We start from the raw sequence: 24476 nt of genomic DNA, 5'->3' as shown, positions 1-24476 counted from the left end.
GGCATGCGTATGTCTTCATATAGGGAAGGACAACAACAGGGTGTCTGGCTGGCTCACTGGGAGCACAGTGGGGGAAGCTGAGCAGCCTGGAGAGGGAAGAGGAGCCAGGGAGAGAGAGATTTGCACCCCCAGTTATCCTTGCCTGTGGAAGGGCTGTGTGCTGAGTGTTGCGTGCAGTTTACACAGCGTGTTTACATGGGCCATAACCCTAAACAAAGCTGAAAAGCATGGCTTTAACTCTGGAAATAAAAGTACTGGAAACCCCTGGTTTTCTGCACATGAGAAAGTTTTGTTCTTTAGACACACAGATGTTTTTAAATGAAGAATCACTCTTTTGACCTTTTCTGAGTGTGATCATGTGGTCGGGGCTGACATTAACCACTGCACGGCTGCTTGCCTCAGCCGCAGGCGAAGCTTAGCCAGGGGTCTGCAGGGCTCAGGGTGGCACCTGCCTTGTTTCACATTCTGGGAAGTGGCTCCTGTGCCCCATGAGCACTCAGGGTGGTGCAGGGATGGCAATACGTAGGGTTTGCTTCTACTGTACAGGAAACAAAAGCAACTGCATTTTTTTTCCTGCTTGAGAGTCGTGGCTTAATTTTTTTTCTTATGTCTCTCTTTTTTTATCAGTAACATAGCCCGTGTGCTTCTAAGCATCTCTGTCCACCTCAGCCAGTGTGTTATCCTGATGGAGAACTCAAGTTTTTAAGGGATTTGTTGTTGTTAATTTTGGGTTTTCTCTACCTAGCTGTGTGTTTTCTTCATCCAAACAAAGGTATGGGACCAGCTCTGGGCAGGAAGGAGGGGATGTTACCGAGGGGATGTTACCAAGTGGATTGTACCAACCCTGCTTTGCCTTACAGGAGTTGCAAAAGTGCAATGAATCTAGTGAGTCAGAATCATGAATATAATAACTAAAATATATTTAAGATCCTCCTAAAGTGTGGCACACTTTCTGCCTTTGACAGTTAGATTTTCTGGTGCCAGCTGCTCCTGAGTGAAATGCTCCAGTCAAAGGAAAAACAAAAAAAATTGCTTTTGCTCTCCTCCTTGGTGATGAAAGCTGATGGGATGGGATTGTTTTGCTTTGCTGCAGCACCCCACAGCCAGCCTTGGCCCACAGCTGCACAAAGCTGTGCTGCAGTGGACCTGGCTGGTTCATGTTAGAGACGGGCAGCTCGGGAACCGAGTGCTCAGCCAACAATAATGTTCTGGCTCCTGTATTTGTTTAACCTCGCTCTCCAGTGGATGGATATACAGTCTGCTAAAGCACTTATCAGTCTATAATGCCTTCACACTTCTGTGAGCAGTAATGTGGAAGTTGTAGACAGGAGCTTGTGCTGCGGCTTGAAAATGTCTTTTAGCTTTAATGAGGCTGATACTTGCAGAACTGAAGGCCTAAATTCTTGTTTGGGTGCTGCTGCTTGATCCTGTCTGTCTAGCCTATTGCATGGGGTGCCGTTGCTGCTAGTAGCTGTATTTGTGAATTTGAGCATAATAACACAGTTCAGGGCTAACTCTAAGAATTACTGCTCTGAGGTAAGATCCTGGCAGTGCTGGCGTGGAAGATGCTGTTGTTTGAGAGCAGCATCTTTATGTCCTGCTGCTGAGTTGAAGAAATAGCAGAGGTCTGGCAGGAATAAATGGGAGCACATGGCAAATTGCTGGTTTGTACTTTCATGTGCTGCACAGGAGACTGTGCTGTGCACTCAGAACTATCTCTTGATTCTGCATCCCTTCAGTTTGCATCTCTGAATGGCAAAAGAAGCAGGGGCAGGTGCAAATTGCACCCAGGAGCTCCAGATGCTGGGGTTTGCTTGTGGGCTGGCGTAAAAGATGAGTTGATTTTTAAATCCCATTAGTGCAATTATTTCTTCTTTTTCTCACCCTATTTTTCTGTAGTTGCTGGCCCTGGCTTAACCGATGTCCTTGGGGTGATCCTTTGAACTGTGCAAAAATCATCTGGTTAGGGTTTTGTTGGAAAATCAAAACTTCATATTGTTTTTTTCCACGGGTCCAGCAAGCATCCTAGATATTTGATTACACCTGGCTGGCTGTCAAAGCCCATGTGAGTTTGGGATAGGGCCAGTCAGAACTGATTTACAGTTTTTTCAGGTATGCCATGTGAAGTTTATGGTTTGATGTGATTTTGATTTGAACTCACTGGTTTTAAATGAAGTTTGCTTTGAATCTGGAGATAACAGAAATTCAAAGGGAAGCTCAAAGAATGCAGGTCTGCATGATTTAAAAATGGAAATATATTGTTCATACTGGCTCTTTGGAAGTGAAATAACTGCATTTTTGAGAAAGCTAAAGTTAATAACACACCTTGAATACACATGCAATCTGGGCCATCATCTAATGGAAATCCCTGTAGATCCTTTTCGCTTGCCTCGAACTAAACCAACTTACATGACAAAATGAAATAGCCCTTGCATCTCCCACTCATTTCTGAATCGCAGCCCTGTGTTACATCCAAAACTCTAGGAAATTTCCCTTTGGAGATGAACACTATCATTGTAAAGTAGAGGAATTTATCATCATGTCACATTGCAGGCGAACTATTGGTGCCCTGCCCGCAGTGTTTTCATACACAGAAAGGTCACTTTCCAGTTACTAAAAAATCCAGCCAAATCTTCAGCTGAGAATCGTGGCTCTGTGCTAAGGAAGCTGTAATATCATGTTAATTGAATTCTGAGTCTGCAAGGTCCAGACACATCAGCTGCCCCAGGTTCAAAGTGGACGTGGCTGTGCTGAGACTGGACATAGGGACTGGCAGCAGCGCTTTATTTCATCCTGTAGGAGATGTAAGCTGCTTCCCAATCCCACAGCCAAATCCTGTTCTTCATTACACGGGGAAAATTGACAGATGAGATTTCCTTTGACTTCTGAGCCAACTGAATCTGGGAGTAATATAGCATCAGTGTGTTACCCCAGGAGTTTCATCAGCTTCCAGTTGGTAAAGCTTTTCTGTGGATCACCTGCCCACATGCCTTTGTCCTGGAGCAGGGCATGCTGCAGTTTTTCATCTTTTGCCATCAGACCTTTAGGCACCCCAATGAAAACAGGCAAAAGCAGACAAAGAGCATGAAACAGTAGAGCTGTGCTATCAGAGGACAAGGAGGGTTTGGGGGGAGAAGCTGCAGTTGATGAGCATCAGAGATGAGGTGAAGTTGCTGCTGTGGAAGTAGCAGTAGACTGTAAGGTAAGGTGGCTCTTGAAAGAGACAGAGGGACACAGCTTTCTTCCCTCATTTTATGTTTAGAATTTCTGCTGCTGCATTTCAGATTTGGTTTTAGTTTTTTATTTTATTTTCTGCAACAGAAAGCCATTGTTAGTGCACATAAAAATAAATGTGTGTCCCAGTTTGGGAAAAGTAGCTTTGAATGTTTTCCTTAAGTTTTAGAGGTCAACCTGGAATGACCCAAGACTGACATTCACAGTTGGGCAGACAACTCTGGACTCAAATTTCTGATGGGATAAATCCACTGATAAAGACAGCTGATAAAGACACTTGTCCTAAAGCATTTCTGACCAGAATCTAGAAGGAAACCCGGAGCAAAATTCTTTGTGCTGCAGTGTGTACAATTTCCATTTGAGCTTTGTGGGCTCCTGAGGTTTGAAATGGTCAGAGAAATTGGCTGGAGTTTGAGGTGTTTGTTGGAGCCCAAATGGTGGCCTTTTTAATGGTTCGGTGCTCACTAATGTGGGCAACTTCATTTTTCCCTAGCTCCAACCCAATTCCCAGCTGAAATGAGAAAAGCAGTGCAACAGCTTTCAGAACAGATTGGAGGTCTGTGCTGCAGTCGGCAAACTGGGTGGTGTCCATGTGGCAGTCAAGCTGCCTTACAATATTGGGCAATAAACAGGCAGGAACCTTTCTGATATTTAGCAACTGCACCATGGTTTCTCATCCTTGGGTGAGATTAACCTTAGGTCGGCAAGAACAATAACATATTTAAGAATAAAAGGGCTGGGTGACTGCCAGCCTGGCCTGGCAAGGCAGAGAGAAAGTTTTCATCTGTAAGGGATGTGTTAAAATGCTGCTCATGTCATGGCTGGGATCCTCTGGCATGTGTTGAGTTAAATACAAATAACATTCTGCAGAGCAGTCAGCTAAATATTGTAGATTAATTAGGTTCCAGTATTACGGCCGAAATCTGTTCTTTAGCTGGATCTTCAAACAACAGAAGATGTTCTGTTTGTGCCTCCATGGGTTTTGTATCAGTCCATGAGCTTTTCTGCGCACTCATGCAGCCTCACTGAGGACGTTTTGTGCTCCACAAATAGCTGGTACTGTGGGTTTTACCAAGAGATCCTGTTCCTGCCTGCTCCATGGTTGCTGTTTTGCCAACAGGTATAGCCTGTTTCATCCCAGAAACACTCTGTGTTGTCTGTCGGGGTGCAGAAGTGTCAGCAGCACTTTCCTGTAGAAAGGAGGGGGGAGAGGCAGCTTTTGGACCTCAATCTCCACTTCCACCCTCCTCTGCAGAAGGAGGATGCTCCCCACTGCCTGACCAAGTGCCCACGACGGCCCCTCGCAGCCAGACAGAGCTCGAGGACATGGTCTGGAGGGAGCCCCGCCATGGTTCACCAGATGGGATTTTGGGAGCAGACAGATCTGTGCACTGGAGGTTTGCTCTGCGTCCAGCCGCCCTGGGGCATGCAGACAGACACGTCCGCTCCAACCACGGTGCCAGAGCTGAGTAGGGCAGCATCCGAGCTTAAATAGCAGCTTTTCTGTCTGCATTTAGAATTATTTTGATGTTACAATGCTGAGAACCACCAGTGTGTGCAAAGCCTGTGGTGTCTGACTGTGCTTGTGCGGTGGGAAGGTCAGAGTGGGATGGGATCTGTGTTTAGCCCACTCCTTTGGGGAGCTGTATCCTCGCACCTGTGTGTGCTCTCAGCAACATCTGAGCACCATTTTGTGGCTCAGCCACCTGTGTGGTGTGGGGGAACATCATCCTCATCTTCCAGACAGGGTGCTCAGGCCTGGAGAAGCCAAGTGCTGCCCAGAAGGCTGTACTGGGGCCGTGCACTGGGCACAGTTGGGCTGGGATCTAGTCCAGTGCCCAGTCCAGAGGATTTGTGATCCATAACCTGTAATTCAGCTGCAACAGAAACCCATCAATGCAAATTCACATTGCCTGCAGTCACGGGATGGCTGGGAATCATTCACAAGGGCGCCTTCCAAAATTTGCTCTTCAGCAAATTTTCCCATATTACTTTGAAGGAAATGGAGTTGATTGCAATAGTAAATGTGTTTTTGATGTGGCAAAAAGCTAAGTGCTCCCAATATATCACTTTTCCCTTTCTGCTGACACATTCCTCGGTCCCCCTGAGTAAGAGAAGGAAAACAGGAGAGGCGGTTTGAAGAACATGTTGTGCCTTTGATTGACAAGAGGTTGTATAAATCAGTCAAAGGGAATCCTCCAGGCATTCCCTCTTGTAGGAAGATCCCACAGTGCTCTCTGGCCTTGATCGTTCTGTCTGTCGATGTTTGTGTACAAAATGTGTGGGTGGGAGACGAGCTGGATTTGAACCTCCGAGAGGAACAGACATCAGCTCTTTTAATTGAAAGCAGCTTCCTCGGGAGGGGGATGACATGGGCTTCCAGTAACTAGACACAAATAGTCGCTGCATACTTTGGAGCACATACTAAGCTCCTGTGGATATCCCCAGTTGCTGTGTGGGTCTGAGAATCTGGATAAGCCCCAGTGAGTGAAGTTTGGAGCTCTGTGTGATGCTGTCATTCTTCAAAGCAAATACTTCAGTGTTTGGTAACACCCTGAAATGAGAAGTCTATCTGTGCTTCTTCCCTCCGCAGCTGTCAGGTGCTTTAGCTGCTGGTTTGCATCATTGTACCAAACTAGAGGACGTTAGGATCTGTTTCTCCTAAGTGTGAATTCCTGCAAATAGCCATGAGGACAGATGATATTCTGTCTTCCAGGCCACTGGAACTTGTAGCTTAAAAGTGTTTGTGCTGCAGTAATCACAGAATCATTCAGGTTAGAAAAGGTCATTGAGTCCAACCATTAACCTAAATAATAGGGGCCTTCGGGCTGCTGCCACATTCTAGGGATGCCTTAAAAGCAGAGGTGTGAAAGACTCTCCTAGCAGATGATTCTCAGACTAGGCAGGTGTGATGTGACACACAGTGCCTGGGCAGAATTGAAAGGCAGATGGATTTACCATGTGTGTTGGAGCCTGTTGGGATGGTGGAGTCTGTAGGTGACTGGAAATGTTTATCCAATCCAGTTGTTTTCAGAGAAACCTAGAGAACATTTTTTAACATTAGCTAAGTTTACTGGCCAGCAGCTAGTGGAGAAGCGGCTCTTGTAGCCATTCATCTCTGTTAGACTTTTCCCACACTTCTCAATTAGGTTCTTCTAAAAGAACCTTTTACCCCAGGACCACTTTGAAACACTTGTCTGGGTAGCGATGGATCAGCCTCAGCAGGGGGAAGCTTATCTAACCTGTTCAAACCAGGCCAGTCTGACAGCCCACGTGGCCTGAACACAGGCTCTTTATGCAATGCTCAGATTTTTGCTAATATTCTCAGGCAGAAGCAGAAAGTGCTAGAGTTCACACACGCGCACAAATCAAACAAGGCATTTAAAAGTTATCAGAGATTTCCAGCCCACCTCAGCAGGGGTTTATTTTGGGTTAGATTCAAACTTTTGGTGAAGGTCTGGGTGATTTCTTAATTCAGGTTTTCACTCATCCATTAAGTGGCACTTAAAAAGCACCGAAAGTCAGTACTGTGTTTCTTTCAGCCACCTTTATGGACCAATAGAGCAGGAGGAAAGTAAGAATAAGAACAAAATCATATAAAAGTAATGAGACCTTTGTTCATGTCAAAGAGCTCTCTGACCATATAAATTGCAGATGTGGGTAAGATAAATTCCCTAGCTGGAGAGGTATTAAAATAAAAACCATGCTCCCAACAAGAGACAGGCTGCTGAAAACGCAAGAAGGGAGAGTTGCGAAACCGTACATGTCGAATTGCTGGCCTGGATTTCAAATGCCAAAGATAGTTTATGTAAAGCCTTGCTCTTCTGTAAAATGTAACACTATCCACTGGCTAGCCTCAATGAAGCTTGGTCCCAGTTGTTTCAAAAAATAAATAAACTAAAAATCTTCTTCCAACCCATTAAAGCTGATTTATGTTTTGCCTGTAAGATTCCTCTGTGCTGGATCTTGAGGGACTCAGATTTTAAAGGGGATTACCTCACTTTTAGCCAATCTGGTTTCTCATTCCCAGGCATCCAAGGCTCTCTTTGCAGTGCCCAGACTTTGCCTGGTGAGACCAAGAGGGCATTTCCATGCAAAATTATAGTGGGCATAGGATTTTGAGTGGCCAAAAGCATCTTTGTTATTTCTCTTGTTTCATGTCAGGGTTTTCTTTTTGGTTTAATAATCAGATTGCTGATGGGAACGGCTTTACTGACAGCACATCAGCCCAAGGAATTCCCTCTATTCCTATGGTAAGGACAGCCAGTGAGTTCAGCAAAGGCTTGTGAATCCAGCAGGTACCTGTCAGATGCTCCAGAGCCTCAGCTATAAGTATCCTTCTAATGCAGTAGTAACTTCTTCCTTGGTGGACATTTCCTTTTTTCTCTTTGCTGGGGAGGTGAAAGGCTGTGGTCATGCATGCTTCTTTTTTGAAGCAGCTGCACTGAGCAGTGTGTTTTCAGGGTAAATCCTACCATTTCTTGCAGCTTCATTGTCACATCTGACGTACTGAAGGCACTGCAAGGCTCTCTGGTACTTAGATTCTGGCATTTCTTTTAGCTTTTCATCTGTGGCAGGACTTGGGATTCATCTACTTTACTGAAAAGAGCAGTTTGCCTCCAATCTCACTGCTGCCTGCCATGGAAAGGCTGCAGGTATAGGTGATTCCACTTGCAGAACTGGCTGGTAAAAAAGGAAATCAGTTTGCTTAAATTGGGTTGTAGAGGCAGGACTTTCCTGGCTACACCGAGTTTACAGGGCCAGCTGTGGCTTCCCTGGGGTTACAGGAACATCAGGTTTAAATAGGGCAGTGCTGGAGCACTGTGGAGGCACCTCCTGACTGTCTGTGCTGGGAGCTGGGGTGTTCAGAAGTGATCCTCACTTGGACTCCGGTGGGAAGAGTCCTGGTCCATTTGGGTGGGAGCAAAGTTGTTCTAAATGCTGTCAGAGACCTGGTACCAAATTCAGAGGAGGTTGTTGGCTGCCATCCAACTGCTGTGAGTCTTTAGCTCCTCTTCATGATTCAGTTTTTCTTACTGGGGTAGAAGATCTGGAAACTTAACTTTTGAATAATCTCATGGTATTTAGAAGTGCCGTTATTGTGCATTGCTTTATCCTAGGAGTGCACCTGGACATTGTTTCCCCACTTGAAGCAGTCAGAATCCTTCCTTGCTGTCCTCTATGTTTTGGTGTTTCTTTTTTTTTCCTGCTGCAGATGTGTCGAACCAAGGTGATCGACTTGAACGATGGTGTCTCCCAGTATGCCTGGTATCCCTGCACGGCCAACTTCCAGTACTCCCACATGACACAGACTGTTTTCTGGCTGAAGGTAGGAAGTGCACACATCATTCAGACGTTTCCTCTTTTCCTGCCTCTTCAAAGTTTCTCCAGCAATCAAAATATCATGGGCCAGCCTTCCCAGGGCCAAGCTGCTCTTTTCTGAAGTATGTTTAGAGTAAAAGAGCAGAACAATGTCTTTAAGCACTGTCTAGAGAGTCAGTAGTGAAGTCCCCTCGTGTGTGACAAGGCTATTGAATTTCTGAGAGGGTTCAGCTTCAGGGCTGTTTGACTTATCTAGTTTGTGTAGGAGAGATTGGAAGAGAAGATTTCTGTGTGACCTGGGATGGGAATTCTTCTTTTAAAAGTCCTCAACTGACTCCTGGGGATTTTTTAAAGCCCACCACAGTTTTCCACCTCAGGCTTTGTGGGCTTTGTGTTTTCCCAGGCTTATTTTTCCCAGCCTATGGTGGCTGCAGCAGTCCTTGTTCACTTGGTCACTGATGGGACCTATTACCTGGACCAGAAGCAGGAGACCATCGGTGTGCAGCTGTTTGACACCAAAGAGCAGAGCCACGATCTTGGTAAGACTGTGTTGTATTAAACCCCCTCTTTATTGCTTGCTTAATCTGGTGATGCCCCCTTTCACCAGTATTCCTGCTTGGTTTTTTTCAGAATTAGACCAAAAAATGGTGCTTGTTCAATGCTCCAAGCCCTGAGCCTCACTAGAGTTTGTGGGAAATGATGTGTTATTTTGTACAGACATTTCTCCATAGCTGTTCACTGTGTGTTCAGAGGTGATTAGCTCCTCTTCAGTCACTAAAATCAGCACTATCTCAATGCTTCACACCCAGCACTGCCCTGGAGAGACACTGATGGTGCTGCAGATGAACCCCTGGGAGCAGGGAGTGAGGGACCTGCACCAGCTGCTGCAGCAAAGGCTTCTGCTTCACAGGGAGTGCTGGGTGATCTCTAGTCCTGCTTGCAGGGAGGTCTCCAGAGCCATTTAATGGCCAACATTCCCCAGGTGAAGTATTTCAGGTGGTGAGGGTCAAACCCCAGGGCCCTGCCAGGCTCCTGGCATGGCATCAAGCAGATGTGCCTGACAGAGGCAGGACCTGTGCTTGTGCTGAAGTGCCAGGATAGACCAGTTTTGTCTCTACCCTTGGCACAGGGCCCTAAACTGGGGAAGTTGTGTCTGATGAATTGATTCAGGCTGCATTTAAGCTCCAGGACCAAGGAGCTCTCCTTAGCTCCCAACTCTTTGTCAGGGTAGGACTTGCATAATCCCTTCCCAGATGCTCTCTGCCTTTTTTTCACTGAGGAGAAAGCTGGCCAGATCACCTTGAGAGCAGTTTTTAAGGAGACGTAACTCCCATCCCCCAGGTTTCTGGTTTACCAGAACGTTTCAATTTTAATGAGCTGAAACTCAAAGGAGCTTCCCACTAGAGACAAGAAGGGACACACACAGAGTGACAGGTGTTGGATGAGCATCCAGGATAATTCAGGATTTGGTGGGGCGTGGAGGAAGACGAAGGAAATATGTGTGGTGTCTGTTGTCCAAGAACAAACTGAAATTTGTAGCAAGTTGTGCAGGTTGAGTCAGGATGGCTCCCAGTTTGCCAGAGCCCTTGGATTAATCTTACCCTCCTTTTGCAAAACAGTGGCACATAGCTCTATTCCTCTGAGAAATAAATGATGGAAACACGAGCATGCCAGCAATACTTAATGTGACATTTTATAGGGACAGACAGACTGGGAGAGAAAGAGGATAAGAAAGAGGAGCAAAGAGGAAACTGAGGGTTAGGTTTTGAAATCTTCAATGAAGTTGCAACATGAGTTTGGCGTGGCTCAGCCTGATGTCTGGACGTCCTCCCAGCTGAAATGCTGCTTTCATCATGGAAAAGCCCCTTTGGCCTTTCAGAAGAGGCTGCCTGGAGCAGAGGAGAGGTATAGGTGAGCTACCCAGCACTTCTCACTCAGGCAGGGCTCCCCACTGCTGTTCTGTCTGAGTTCTGATAGTGAGATGAAGTCCTTTTCCTGGATATTGTGTTTCATGTGTTTGAGTTATCACCGTGGCAAGCTGGAAACTGCAGCTGAGATGCAAATGTTGTCATGCACTGGGTGCAGGACCGACTGAGACACTCAATGAGCCTTAAGCAGGAGTTCATGGCAAATTAAAGTACATCCAAAAGGAAGGAGCAATAGTTTAAAGCTTAATCAGACATGCAGTTTCCCACCTTGATCAGAGCCAGTGGATGCCCAGAAAATAATGTGAAGCTTCTTCTAAGTCCTGGTAGGAGATGGAGAGGTTGGGGTGCCAAAAACCTCAGTGCTGTTGGTTCAGAGCCATCGTAGACACCGGGGTTCAGCTGCTGAGCTGAATAGATGGGTGCAGAATGACAGAAACAGGGGTGATCCTGAGACAGCTCTGACTGCCCCCATGGGTACCTGTGCCTTCTTCATGGGTTAAGGTAAGGGAGTTAAATAAATAACCCTGACCTCTCCAGCCCCCATTTTCCTGGTCAGGGTCAGAAATAACCAGCAGTGCAGCACATATCTGAGGGTCTGTTCTGTTGTGGGCACCACCTGAGTGCAAGGAATGAAATAGAAGTGAATAAACAGCCTCATACCATAAGGTCTTTCTTGGCTTTCCATCAGAGAAGGCAGAAACTTCCAAAGAATTTGGGAACCCGGGATTTTGAGTATTAACTGCACCTGTTTGTAAGTGAGAAACATGCACCGTTCCACAAGGAGCTGATATCAAAAGACCTGTGGGAGGCAAGTAGACAGGGAGGTTATTTCAGGGTCAGGTGAAGACCAAAACAAAAAGAGGTTTGCTTTTTTATTTTTTTTTTTTTTATTACAGGAAGATTTTTTTATAGAGGGTGGGAGATAGATGTTTAAAGAGCGTGTCTTAATTCACAGGAAATCACTTTCTAAGGAGAAAAATGAAAGCCTTTTTATTCCTTCCCTTTTGAGTTAAGAAATCCGAACTGGGGGAAAAAAAATAATAACAGAAATCCCTGAGCCAGTCAAACATGCAAATAGAATTTATTTTGTTTTCAAATTTGTAAGAGTATCAGGGTAGCCAAGGGGTCTGGGCCAAAGCCATTGCTGGGGGAGCTCCAGTGAAGCAAATGTATCTGGAGCCAAGCTGATCCTCGGAGTGATGCCATGGAGCTGTGGAGGCAGAGCCTTGCAGGCAGCCAGCAGGCCATGAATCTCAATTAATGAATTTTGAGGGCAGCCCTCAGCTGTCTGTCCTCTGCCTTCCCCCTGAGATGGGTTTGGCCCATTTGAATTCAGGTTACTTCTACCTGAAGGTGGGAATTTCTTCCCAGCTGTCACCGAGTGCCTTCTCCACGGACAAAAGGGATTAAGAAGTCTCTTTGCTGCCTCTCTGGTGTTTCTGTGCCCCTCAACCTTGAGATGCTTTTATTTCCCCAAAACACAATTCTTTTCTTCTCGAGTGAGATCACCTGTAAAATCCTCAGTGGCTTCATCACCTCCATTTCTATCTCCAGGTCCAAATCTGCCTTTTCTTGCAAAGAACAAGATACCCTAAGGCTCAAAACTATTGAAGAAAATATCAAATCTGAGCACATTTAGTGGAAAACTCATACCATAAAGTTTTACACTGAGTGCTAATGACATGCACAGCTCCAACTGAGCCAGTGGTGCCTCGGCCCTGGTGCACAAAGCCCCCCAGCCCGCCAGCCCCATTTGATGCTGCATATAAAGGCTCCAACTGTCCTCCAGGACCTGTTTTACAGTAGTGTGACTCCACTTCCCCCGTGCTGGTTGCTCCTGATTTACCAGAGCACAATAGAAATGTGGCTGTGGTCTAAAGAAGCAGCTCCGAGGGCCTGCCGTGCTCGCAGAGAGAAAGGCAGCCTTTCTTCAGCTGTCTGGAGGGATCTGCTTCTCTGCTAAGCTCTCCTGAGCGATTTGGGAAGCCCCTCCAGGCAGCTTACCATAACTTTTCAGCTCTATAAGGCCATTCCTCTGGGTGAAATGCCTCTGAAGTGCCCACAGCTTTGGGAAGCAATTGTGTTAAGCCTGACCCTTCCTCTGATCTTGTCTCTCCTCTGGCAGGTGTCCACGTCCTGAGCTGCAGGAACAATCCCCTGATTATCCCCGTCATCCATGACCTCAGTCACCCTTTTTATCACACCCAGGCTGTCCTCATTAGCTTCAGCTCCCAGTTTGTGGCTATCTCTGGGGTGGCCCTGCGTTCCTTCCACAACTTCGACCCCATCACCATCAGCAGCTGCCAGCGAGGACAGACCTACAGCCCTGCGGAGCAGAGGTGAGCGTGTCAGCCCTGCTTCCCTCTGCCTCACACCCACCACCCCCAGCGCCAGCCAGGGCTGGGGAGGAGGCAGGAGGGGCACAGCAGCTGAACCCTGCTGACCCCTTTGTGTCACGGGTAAAAAACCGGCAGTGTTCTCATTGATCAGGATGGATGGGACATTTAACCCACATGGGATGCTGTTAGTGAATTATTTCCTCTTCCTTTCTCCTCCCTCCTTTATGCCAAGCCTGGAGTTGGGGCCAGTTCACTCTGCACACATTCCCCAGCCCGGCATCGTGTTCGCCACTCACACACCAGCTCAGTCTGAACCGCTTTGTGCTGCCACAGTGCCGCGGGGACCTCCCACGGAAGGGACCGCGCGGACACTGAGTGGTGCCTGTGCCCTGGAGGGGCTGGATCCTGCCAGGTGCTCAGCCCTGGGCTGCAGGGCCATGGCCATCAGCATCTGCCATGCTTTTATGGCTGGGTGAGGCCCTCAGCACCTCTCTGGATCCGGCCCCCATTCTGAAAAGCTCTGTGGGACCCCCCAGGATGAAAGGTTTATAGCTACCGTTTTATTCTTGTTGTTATTACAGACACATCAATAGATCACCACCAACCCCTCTCAGTCTCTGCTTTACAGCATCCCACAGAGATTGTGACCTTTCATGGCCTCTGGTGCGGCAGCTTCATGGATCCTTTCAGCGAGGCAGTGAAAAGAAGAGGAGAGAATTTAGCAAAACCCCTGAAAGAATAATTTTTTTTCTTCCTTTGTGAATTCAAAGTTGTGAGCAGTTGTCATACCATAGCAGCAGCAATAGTAAAACAAGTTGCATATCCCAGCAAACCTCTGCTCAGCCTCCTAAGCAAGCTGTCAGGTTTTTTCATAATGTTCTGGCTTGTTTTTAGGACCCGCTTTTATTCCAGGAAAGGCGGGAGGGTGAGAAGGGGGAGAGGGAAGGGAAAATAAAGTAAAAAAAAAGGAGTATATCTATAGCTAAATCAATCCAGTCAGTGTGTTCTGACCTAGATTCAAGGCGTCTGATCATTCTGTGCAATAGGTTGTATAAATTCAGAGGCCCAAAGACAGCAGGATCAAGTTTCAGATGAGAAGTCTGGTGGTGGAAGTGTGGCCAAATCCCAGCGCAGGAGCAGGACAGAAAAAGAGTGAGAAAGCCCCACTGGAAGGAGATGGTGAGAAACATCAGAGAGCTCAGGAGGACTGAGACACAGGGCCACGTTCCGCTGCCCTCTCAAGTTTTCAGTAGGAATTGAACCATTTGTTCACTTACGGAATTAGAAGTGCTCTGTGTTTAGAAAGTTATTTCCTTAATAAAAATGCATTCCCCTTAGGCAAAGCTTCAGTGAGCCTCTGCAGCCCAGCAACCCAACCTTTAGAAATCCCTTGAGGAAGAATCACCTGCCTTTTACCTCTTCTTTTTCTTCTTGATTTTTTGGCATCGTTTTGTTTTCGGGATGCACTGAGCCCTCTCAGTCCCCTGCTCTCACAAACTCCCATCCGAGCCTCACTCGGCCAAAGTCATGGTTTAGGTCTTGCAGGTTCCAACACTGGATTGACCATAAAGTTTCCCATGTCTGTCAGGGAACTAGAAACCCTCAGAAGTAAAGCCCTGATCCAAAGGCAGTTGAAATCAGTGGAGTTTTTTCCACTGATGACAGTGCTACAGTGGACAGTCAGCCCCTGGTTTGCCTTGTGATGGGGTCATTTGGGGTGACCAGATCTGTTTCCTTCTGTACAAAAAACAGTTCAGGTACCCAAGATGTGGAGACAGTTGTGCATTAGGTTGTGCAGCCAGGAAATAGGTGACACCTTTGCTGTCACCTGCTGTGTTTTTCCTTGGTTATTTTACCCAATCCAGGAAAAACATAGAAAGATAGATTGTAAAAATTACTTCTTAACCAGCTCAGAGGCTGGATGTGTGTTTTCTGCCTCCCCTGCTCATAGTCTGCCCATCAGACTCCCTTGGAGTGCCAGTTCCATATTGCCCATCTTTCCCTTCTCCCCTTTCCCCACTGGTTGCATTTGCCTAATGTGATTTTTAAAGTATTTATTTAATTTTTAAAGAAACTTGCCTTCCTGCATGTAAGCATCAATTATACCGCTTTCATTTTCCTTAGGTCAACACGGATATTTTTGCCTGCTTTTTGGCTTCTCTCTACAAGAGGTATTATTTCCTCTTTCAAGGAGAATTATTTTGCTTGGAGAGGATTTGTAGCCAGATACAGATATTTCTAGGCAAGGGTGCAGATTTTAAAATTGTGAGGGAAAGGAAATATATTGTCCCTTAAAAGTTAACATGGTTTTTATTTTGAGGGTGAATGGATCCTTCCCGTGGGTCAGTGACAACTTAATAAATGAAAATAAAACAGGCACTCACTCTTCTTTCTTAAGTTATGTATTATAGCTAATATTTTAGAGAAAAATGGGCTTAAATTTAAAAGTCCAATTGAACTTTATAGGTAGCTGTCCTCAGTCATCATGAGTTGTTTTGAAAATCCATTCCATCCTCCTGAAGACACATATAGAGTTTGAAAATTCCTGCTCTCTCCTTTCCAGTTTTATTCTTCCAGTTGTTTTTTCTGCTGCCAGTGACTACAGACTCTTTTTTTGTTTTCAGTAGAAGTTTCCCTCACTGCTGGAGATGTGCTGTAAAAATGACGCTCTTCATTTTCACACTGCATCCTTAGGCCAGATATAGTGGCCTGGTTAGTCCTTCTCTTGTGCATTATAGCTCAAATTGTTATACTTTTACTATTTCCTGTGTAGCCTCATGCAGAAGCAGAGGTGTAATTTCCCACCCCGCAGTCACTCGAGCAGCAAGAAGGCCTGGTGTTCTGGGGCTGCCTTTGACAGTGGTTCCTCAAAAATCAGGTTTTTGTCTTTTTTGCTGGGTAGGAAACGTCAGATGGAGGTCACCCATCCCTGGCAAAGCAGTTTGTGGGAAGTGCTGCTCTTCCTCAGTGTCATTTCCCTGTCATGGTCACCGGACCTGTCCCCTCCACCACCCCTCCTGGTGCCACTGTTCCTCTGCTGGAAACTGCAGGCAGGAGGCAGGAAAGCCCAATTCACCCAGTCCAGCAGTCAGAACTGCATGTTTCAGGACTTCCATCCATCTAATCCACCATTGACTCCGTGTTCATACTGAAAACAAGTCCCCCCTGACTGCCCACAGCTCTCCAGTCTCCTTGCCTCACATTGTCCCCACCTCGTGCTTTCTAAAGAGTGTAGCAAAAAGATTTTCTTTTGCTTTCTTTGGTGAAACCTTGCCACAGCCTCACTGCTATGGCTTCAAATTTGCTTCTGCAGGGGAGATTTTGGGTTTTCCTCTCTCCATAAGTGGGCATATGTGGGTCTTAGACTCTGTAGACCAAGACCGGCCCCTGGGTACCACACCATCACCTCCTCTGGCCTCTGTGGAGAGGTTCCCTTTGAGCTGCACCCTTTGCTGCCCCAAACAAGCCCCAGGGATTCGTAGCCCACTCCAGCTCTTCTCTTTGTCTTGTTCTCTCCTGCTGTCAGCTTCCCCAACAAGAAATGATGAAGATAAATCTTCAGCAGCAGAACAAATGCAGCCGCTCTTTACAACTCTGGTTATTTTTTTTTTCCTTTTTATAAGGGGGAAAAAAGGGTTTCCTCGTCTCTTTTTGTTGTGAATTAATGCAGCTTTCTCTTTCCCCGTTTGGCCGCCTTTCCCCTGCCCTGCATTCTGTCATTAAGCACAATCTCTGTCAGCTTGCTTCGGGTGAAACTAATGAATTTCTCACAGAACTGTTAATCATAGAAGCTTTGGTCCGTGACATGTGTTATAATTCAATGGGTTTTTAACCTTCACCCTGTTTTGGTAATTGGCAAACGGCATCATTTGGCTTTTATTAAAGTGGAAGGTGATGCATTTTCTTTGTTTGCCTGGACAGACTCTGGCAGGGAGACCTGTGGGGCTGCTGACGCCCAGCGACACGGTCCCACTTCCAAGCTGGCAGGGTGATGGGGCTTTGAGAGCTTTATCAGTTCAACATGGACCCCCCTGGCAGGAGCAGCTCACACCACGGGGTGCAGGCAGGCTGGAGGCAGAGCCCACCCCAACGAGAATTTGCCCTGCCAGTGGTGGGGACAGTGAGTGGGACACACTGGCTCGTGCCTCTCCTTTCCCTGGGGCTTACCTTGGGTTGGAGCAAGGATTTTCTGTAAATCTCTGGGCTTAGCTTCATTCTGACCCTTTCAGATTGAAGCAGGGGTTTGCTGCGATCGCTGTCAGAATCAAACCCAGCAGTACTGAGGTGACATCACTCATGTGGTCGCTCTCGTGGACCAGATTGGCAGGAAAATACCTTTTTAAGAAAGGGCTTGATCCTTCTTCCAGTCAGCACAGGTTCATCAGTCCCCATCCAGTCCCATGGATTTGGAGAGATATTCAAGGTTCCATGTTAATACAAGGAGGCAATGTGCTTTAGCTGAAGACTGAAGGAGACAAATTCATTGCCACATTTTCAGTTCATTTTTTTTTTTAAATTTCCACAGCAAGGAATATGGCTAGCAGCCTCTGCATGTATGTTTGGGTTAGAGAGAGAGAACCTGCTCTTGCCTTTAGAATAACCTCTACAGAGGAGAACACAAACCCATTGTAAGGATAAATATGCTGGAAAAACCCTCAGAAGTTTACACATGTGTGAGTTGTGTATATGGTGGCATAGGACAAAACCAAATTGCCCTTCAGATCTGCAGCCCAAGCTGGCCCAGACTGTGGAAAAGGGAGTTCTTCATGTGTCCAAGAGATAATGTCGTGGCTCTTCTCCTAAAAAGAGCTTTTAGGCTCACCTGAGCTTAGATACGTGTCAGAGCCATCACGAAGGAAACAAATAATTAAGGCACCATGTTAAGATGAGTTATTGGAAAAGTGCTTGACCTCAGGGTTAGGAAAAGAAAGTTTGGCTGCTGTAAGCTTTTTGAAAGAGGAAGTCCTGGATTGTTTTTATGTGAGGAAGGAAGAGCTCCACTTAATTGTTATAATTTTCTATAAACATGTTAAAATACAAATGTTTCTAGGATTGTGTCACTAAGGCCCCAATTTAGCAAAGCCCTGAGCTATTTGCTACATCGCCCTGTAGTCAAATCTATCAGTGGGACTTAACTGTGCTTTTGAAGTTAAGCACATATTTAAGTGCCTTTCTGAATTGGGGCCAATATTGGCACAGCGAAATACAAATTTAGAGCCCAATGACTGAGCTCATTTAGATTAGGGATGGGCAGAATGGATTTGAATAAAGTAAGAACTGGCTCAGAACTTCAGCCTACATGTGAAGCTGACTCAGTCCAGGGCTTTTTACATCATTGAAACAGTCTGCCTTGATCTGTTTTGAACATGCAATGGAATGTGTGCAAGAAATCCACTGTTCCTTGCACTCACCTTGGCCTGAAGATGTTGTTTTAGGAAATTGTACACTGCCAGGGCAAGAAAAGGAGCAAGTGAATCCTGATGGGGACCTAGTAAAATAAACACTGGTCAGGGAATGTCCCAGGCACGGACACTTGATAAAGTAAATCATCAGAGTGGTCCTTGGGTCCCCGGTGTAGCTTTGCTCCAGACCACTTCATACTTTGAGAAGGACTTTTGGGAGTTAGGATAGACCAGGGATGATTTGAAATAGGCAGTTTTGATGAAGTCACGTGATTTTGACTGCAAGAAAATGGGATAAACTGTCCTATGCCAGGAATCAACATGAGTTAAAGCCGAAGTGATTTCATTCTCAGATGCTGTCATACTGCTTCTTTCCTGAGGAATGCACATTTTCTGGAACATGTGATGATTGACCACTGCTAAATGGCAGTACCCATGCAAGAGCTTCTGTAATCCACAAATGGATGTGATGGGTTCTTTGTCTAAACTTCCTACTTGGAGATATTAATTTCTCCACCTTAATTCTGCATTTGCAGAGCTCAATTCAGGATCGTGACTTCAAAATTCATTGGGATTTATGGCTGACAGTAGCTGATACCAAATTGGAACCAGTAGCTAGAGAACCAGAAATATTTAAATTAGAAACATTTGGTGGCAGTGGTTGTTTTCTTACAAAAAGTGAATGGTTGTATTGTTTGTCACTGAAGTCATTCATATAGAGTTACAGACAGAGAGAGCTGCCCAGATGATCTGCTAACCAAGGCATAATCTGGAGCCTGGAGGGGGTGGCTAAAAATGTTCCCTGGCCATTTCAGAAGACCACAAGGGGACTTGTAAACAGAAAGAAGAACATCACAATAAGTGTTTCTTAATGCTTTTGTCTGTGGCGTTTCAGTTCTGTAGGACTTCTAAGCCCAGGCTTGCGCATCTGGTGTCCTGATCTGAACTCCAGAAACCGGATTCTTTTTCTCCTTTACATTGATGGAAATGAAAAGCGATGCCACTGACTGCGGTGACGTTGTTTCAGATTTCCCTCTGTGCAGATTGCAAGGGTTTTCTTGGGCTCATCCTTCCCTCTGAAGCCATTCAAGGCTGAATTCAGTGCTACATTAATTCACATAAGTATTAGATTAAATAAGTCTGCTATTATTTTATTTTTCCAACTTTCGTGGAAGAAGGTTTTCAGATGTTGAGGCAGTTTTGCAGCGGGCAGTCGAGGTTTGCAGTACGTGCTTCCGAGAGTGGCTTGGCAGTAGTGCTCCCTTTTTTCCCCAGTGAGTCAGCTTCCTCAGCACTGCAGCCCTGGCACAGGAGGCACTCATGCTGCAGCCTCACCAGCTGGGAAATGGAGGGGAGCAAAGTGAGAGCTGGCCCTCATGGGACATGGAACACAGAGGGTTCCACACAGCATCATTCATCATTTACACTCTCTGTCAACATCCAGCTTCAGATATTTTTGCTGATGTCAGCTAAGGATTTACTAAAGCAGCAATGCCATGAGGTTGGTAGGGTTAGGAAGAGGTTGGTAAGGCCCTGCTCTGCTCAGGGAGCTGCAGGGTGTGAGGCTCGTGGTGCCTAAAGGGGTGTGTAAAGCTTGTGGCTCACACCCCTGCGTGATTTGTGTTGGGTGTTTGCAAGGCAATAGCACCTGGCTGTTCTTCTCACCTCGTTTCTCCTCAGTGATGACCACCTGGGCACAAGGATGTGCTGCTCCCTTGTTCTTCTGCTGCTCCATCCACAAGCTTATCGATTGTAACGGAGTGAAACCCATGGCAGTTTAAATCTGTACGCCAGGCTGTGAGTTGCAGTGACTGGAAAACATGTGAAATCCGTGGTCAGTGGTTGGGGATCCTCCTGAAAGCAGGATCACCCTGGATAGGCCAGCTCTAGCAGGGGAGCATCCATTCTGCAGAAGTGATGAGCATCACAGTCGTGCTGATAGACAGGGGTTTGTTGCATACGAGGGTGTGGAGTTGGCCAACACAGAGGTGGAATTCTCCTTCCTCAGCCCTGTCAGCAGCGATGCTTTGTGCACCATGAGGAAATAAGATATTTCTGAATGTAGAAATTGTTTATGGCTCATCACACTCCCGGGAAGGGCCAACACTGAACAAGCAACCTTAAATTACAAGCAGCGGGCACTTCCCATATAGCGCTAGTCTGGGACAGAGAAATGAGTTGTGCAGGTACATAAATACTGTCATTTAATCTGGTCTAGAGCTCAGTAGAAACATGTGCAGATGTGCTTCTCTGTCAGTAACATGGGGATAACAATACCAGCCCAGGTGTCTCGCAGGGGTGTCATGAAAATTAATTAGATAATGTCTGCATTGTGCTTTGAACACAGCAAAGCACCATGTACATGCTAAGTCAGGGCTTACTAAGCTGAACAGGGCTTTGGTGGCTGTTAACCCTTTTTCTAGGAGACAGGAATAGCTTGCTTGTAATCCATTTCACAATATGTGTTTGATACATTGCTCTCTCTTCTTTCTATACTTTTCTGTTTCAGGCTCTTCCCTACCCAAGAATGTGGTGAAATAAGTCAATGTTTCCCCTCCTGAGAACTAATTTAACTGTATTAAAATTAAATTCTTTTCAACTTCAGCAGAGACATATCACCTTGTAGAGGTCCTTATCCCAGAAATTTCGTCTCTAATCCAGAAACCCTTTGCACATAGAATCATGGAATGGTTTGGATTGAAGGGATCTTTAAAGGTCATCTGCAGTAAACAAGGACATTTTTAACTAGATCTGGTTGCTCAGAGTCCTGTTCAACCTGGCCATGAATTTTTCCAGGGATGGAGCATCCGCAGTTTCTCTGGGCAACCTGTGCCAGTGCTTTACCAGCCTCATTGTGAAAATATTTCTTCCTTCACTCTAGTCTAAATTTTCCCTCATGCTTTAAGACCCTCAACATTTTCACTGCTGTTTTGTTGAGGGACTGACATTTGAACATGTGCTGTAATGTTTGACTCAGGTCATCAGAGATGGTGAAAGATTTTGTGTCAACCAGACATCTCCGTGTAAATAAAAATTAAACAAAAATCTCTTTTTGCAAGTTGTGCTAAATGTTACAATAGTTTTCCAGAGGGAGAACAGACAGTTTCCTTGGGGGAAAGATTTTATGGATGGCAGGACAGCAACTGGAGAGATCTGAAACGACAGCATTCTGCTGAGCTTGATAAGAGCTTATCGACACAGCTACACTGCTGATGTTTGGTGTTCCTTGTGAAGTGGAATAAAATGAATGTGATGATTTCAATCGAGCTGCTCAAAGATAAGAGTGTCTATCTCAGAAACCCCTCCTCAAGTGTGCACACTTATCACTGCCAATATCAGCCCTCCTGAATTCAGCAGATTTAAAATTGGATGGGGCATAAGGACTGCTCTTGGAGGGAGAGTGCTTTCACAGGAGGGCTGGATGGATGGATGGATGGATGGATAAATGGACATTAATACAGAAGTAGGGAGGTCACAGTGCAGTTGAATATTGCAGAACAGAAGATACTTCTGCAGAATTGCCAGGCTCCTCCCTTTTGCTAGAAAACCTGTAATTTGCTGTCATTGTCACTGCTGTGCCCACTGCCTCTGTCCCTCAGGACATGGACCAAGAGGCTGTGGAGCCCTTTCCTGAGCTGGGTTCAGAACTCTCTGAACAAAGAGTCTGTCAGTCAGACACTGCACTTGTGGAATGGACTGAAATAATCAAATAACAAATAACACCACTACTCCTTGTCTCCCTCCCAGCTGTGTCCACTACTCCTGCAAAGCCACCGACTGCCAGAGGCTGGAGATTGAGAACGCGGTGCTGAACTGCACCGGCGGCACCGGCTGGGACGACGGCGCCCAGTGCAACGTGAGCTGCAGGACCGGCTACATCCTGCAAATCCACAGAGATGATGATCTCGTCAAGAGCCAGGTTTGTCCTGCTGGGGGTTTTTTCATGATGCACAAGACCAGGATGAGCAAACAACTGTGGAGAAATTGAGAAGTAACTCAGGCTAGACCCTAAAATCTCAGCCCAGCCTTGGGACAAGGTCTTATCCAAATGCTTGTCGTGAGAACAGGAGTCCTTTGACTCTGTAGGAAGAGTTACTGGCAATGAGCAAAGCTCAGATGTTCTCCAAATTTAGAAATTTTCAAACCAAAAAGTTTGTGTTCAGTCCTTCTTTGATCTCACTGGCTCTACTTAGGCGAACAGTGGGGTTGGTGTTTTGGGAGTAGGGTGCTTGTGTTTTTGCACAACCAATTTCTCGGCAAAATACCTCATTTTTAGTCCTCGGATTGAGGCTAACAATGTCTTAACTCCTTTGCAGTGTTTCAGGCCATCTGGTCCCAACCACTCCTTGATGTGTACAGCAAGAAACCCCTGAACCTTTTTGCTTCCAGACAAATCACCAAAAACCTCCCCCAGCGGGGCAGGAAGTGCTCCCCATCCTCTCTAATCCATGCCTTAATAATCCAGTCCTACAAAAACAGCATGTCTTCATGCAGTGAGGGGGGTATTGAGGAAAACTATAAATTTGTTCAAACATCAAAAAAAATGCAGGTCCTTTGTGCTGGGGAAGGTGGATGAGGTGCACATGCAGCAAGGCCCTGGGAGCAGGATGCTGGGGATGGGGGGATGCAGGGCTGACACCCCACTTTGTGCCCTCATCTCTCACGCTGCCACATCCTCTGAGTGTGACATGGGGGTGGTTTCCCCCATCAGCACCTTCTCTCACTGGTTGTGGGGGCAGCAGTCACATCTGGGGCAGCTCTCACATCTGGGCCGGGGGCTGGGGCAGCCGCACTCAGCAGCCTGTCTGTACTTGTGAAATACTGTGTTCTTCATAAGCTCGCAGAGGGGGGAGACAGAGTGGAGGGGAATGAGTCAGCCCTTTCAACTCAATTACAAAACAAATACAGGACCCCGCGAGCTGGGCCTCTTCCATCCTAATTGGCATCAGCACCAGAACCCCAGCTCCAGCTGAGCATTTTTACAGAACAGAAAACAAGTTCTCAAAATGAGCCTGAATGGCTGAACCAGGAAATTGTTGGAAGGGATCTGTACATGGGGTACATGGAGCACGCAGGGATCACAAACCAAATAAAACAGCCTGAGCATGCTTCACCAGCCCTGTGTTATTTAAATGCAAGCGTTACCTTTCGGAGAGGCTCGGCCAGCTGGGCATGGTTTTGCTGGGAGAAGTTTGGTTTCAGAGTCTTCATCAGACTCATATGACAGGAGCAGAGGATTTTAGCACCCCTCGCTAACGTGATTCACTGCCTATTACAACACGCTTCCTCTCACCCTGCTCTGCTATTGCACTTCGTTGTCTTTTTCCACCAATAAAACCCCCTGAGGCCAATGGCTTTGTTTTGCTCAGTGCTGTGCATTCACTGTTCAAATCAGGGAAGGAGTGGAGCATCTGAAAGATACACATGACCAGCTAAGCACATTAAGCACATGCTTTAAAAGTTCTATTAGTGGGCTTCAGAGATCTGCTGAAAAGGAACAGACTGTTTCTTTTACTATCATCTTGTTTTATTTCTTTGTGTCAGGTGCTTCTAACTAGAACTTGTGGAACGTGTAGGCAAGAAATGAATGCTCTGAGAAAGTCCAGAATGCATGGTCTGGATTTCTCATGTCAAAAGGCATTGTGCTCCTTCCATAATTGCTTCCCAGCTTCAGCTTCTCTTCCAGTCACAAGCATTTGGGGGTGAGAAAGGGCATGTGGATTGTTGTCCATGGTCAGAGGGACTTTCTCTCATGGCTGGGGAACCTTGCATGAAGCTATTCCTTGTTTCACTCTTGTCATTTCGTTGGTTATTTCACTTGTTTGACCAATTTGAGGGTCTAGAGATACTTTTTTTCTCATTTAACTGTCAGTGTGTGGGGCTGCCTGAGGAAGAGGAGAAGGAAGTAGCTTTGCACATGTTGGTGTTTCACACTCTTGGGTAGGAAGGAGACTGAGCTGAGGAGCAACATCTCAAAGAGCAGACTAACCATCAGTGGCCCACAGCCACTGCATGCTGGTGAAGGTGATTCAGAGACCAGTGGAAACACCCTGGTTTAGCATCTGAACCACATTTGTCATCCCTATTTCATTGAAAGGCAGAAAAAAAGGGCAAAGAGAGAATTAAAAGCGAAATTTTCAAAAGCACCTCGGTGATGTAGGGGCACAAGTCACATTTCAAATCAATCTTTTACATCGAAAGGGTCTTTGAAAATCTTCTTAACAGTTTCTGCACTTTCTGGTCTCTGTGTC

The 24476-nt window shown here is 46.2% G+C and overlaps 1 protein-coding gene across 1 annotated transcript in view; it reads left to right on the top strand.

The window, feature by feature from the left end:
* PAPPA (pappalysin 1) overlaps positions 1-24476 on the top strand; it is a 180471-nt gene that overhangs the window by 114383 nt on the left and 41612 nt on the right. Inside the window, exons 11-14 of the mRNA XM_032130945.1 lie at positions 8450-8563; positions 8960-9095; positions 12610-12823; positions 21973-22144. Coding sequence (XP_031986836.1) covers positions 8450-8563; positions 8960-9095; positions 12610-12823; positions 21973-22144 — 636 coding nt within the window. The remainder of the gene's footprint in view (positions 1-8449; positions 8564-8959; positions 9096-12609; positions 12824-21972; positions 22145-24476) is intronic.

Source organism: Corvus moneduloides, chromosome 21 (assembly GCF_009650955.1).
Source record: "Corvus moneduloides isolate bCorMon1 chromosome 21, bCorMon1.pri, whole genome shotgun sequence".
Taxonomy (NCBI): domain Eukaryota; kingdom Metazoa; phylum Chordata; class Aves; order Passeriformes; family Corvidae; genus Corvus; species Corvus moneduloides.
The sequence above is the reverse complement of the archived record's forward strand: the minus strand, read 5'-3'. Positions and strand labels throughout refer to the sequence as shown.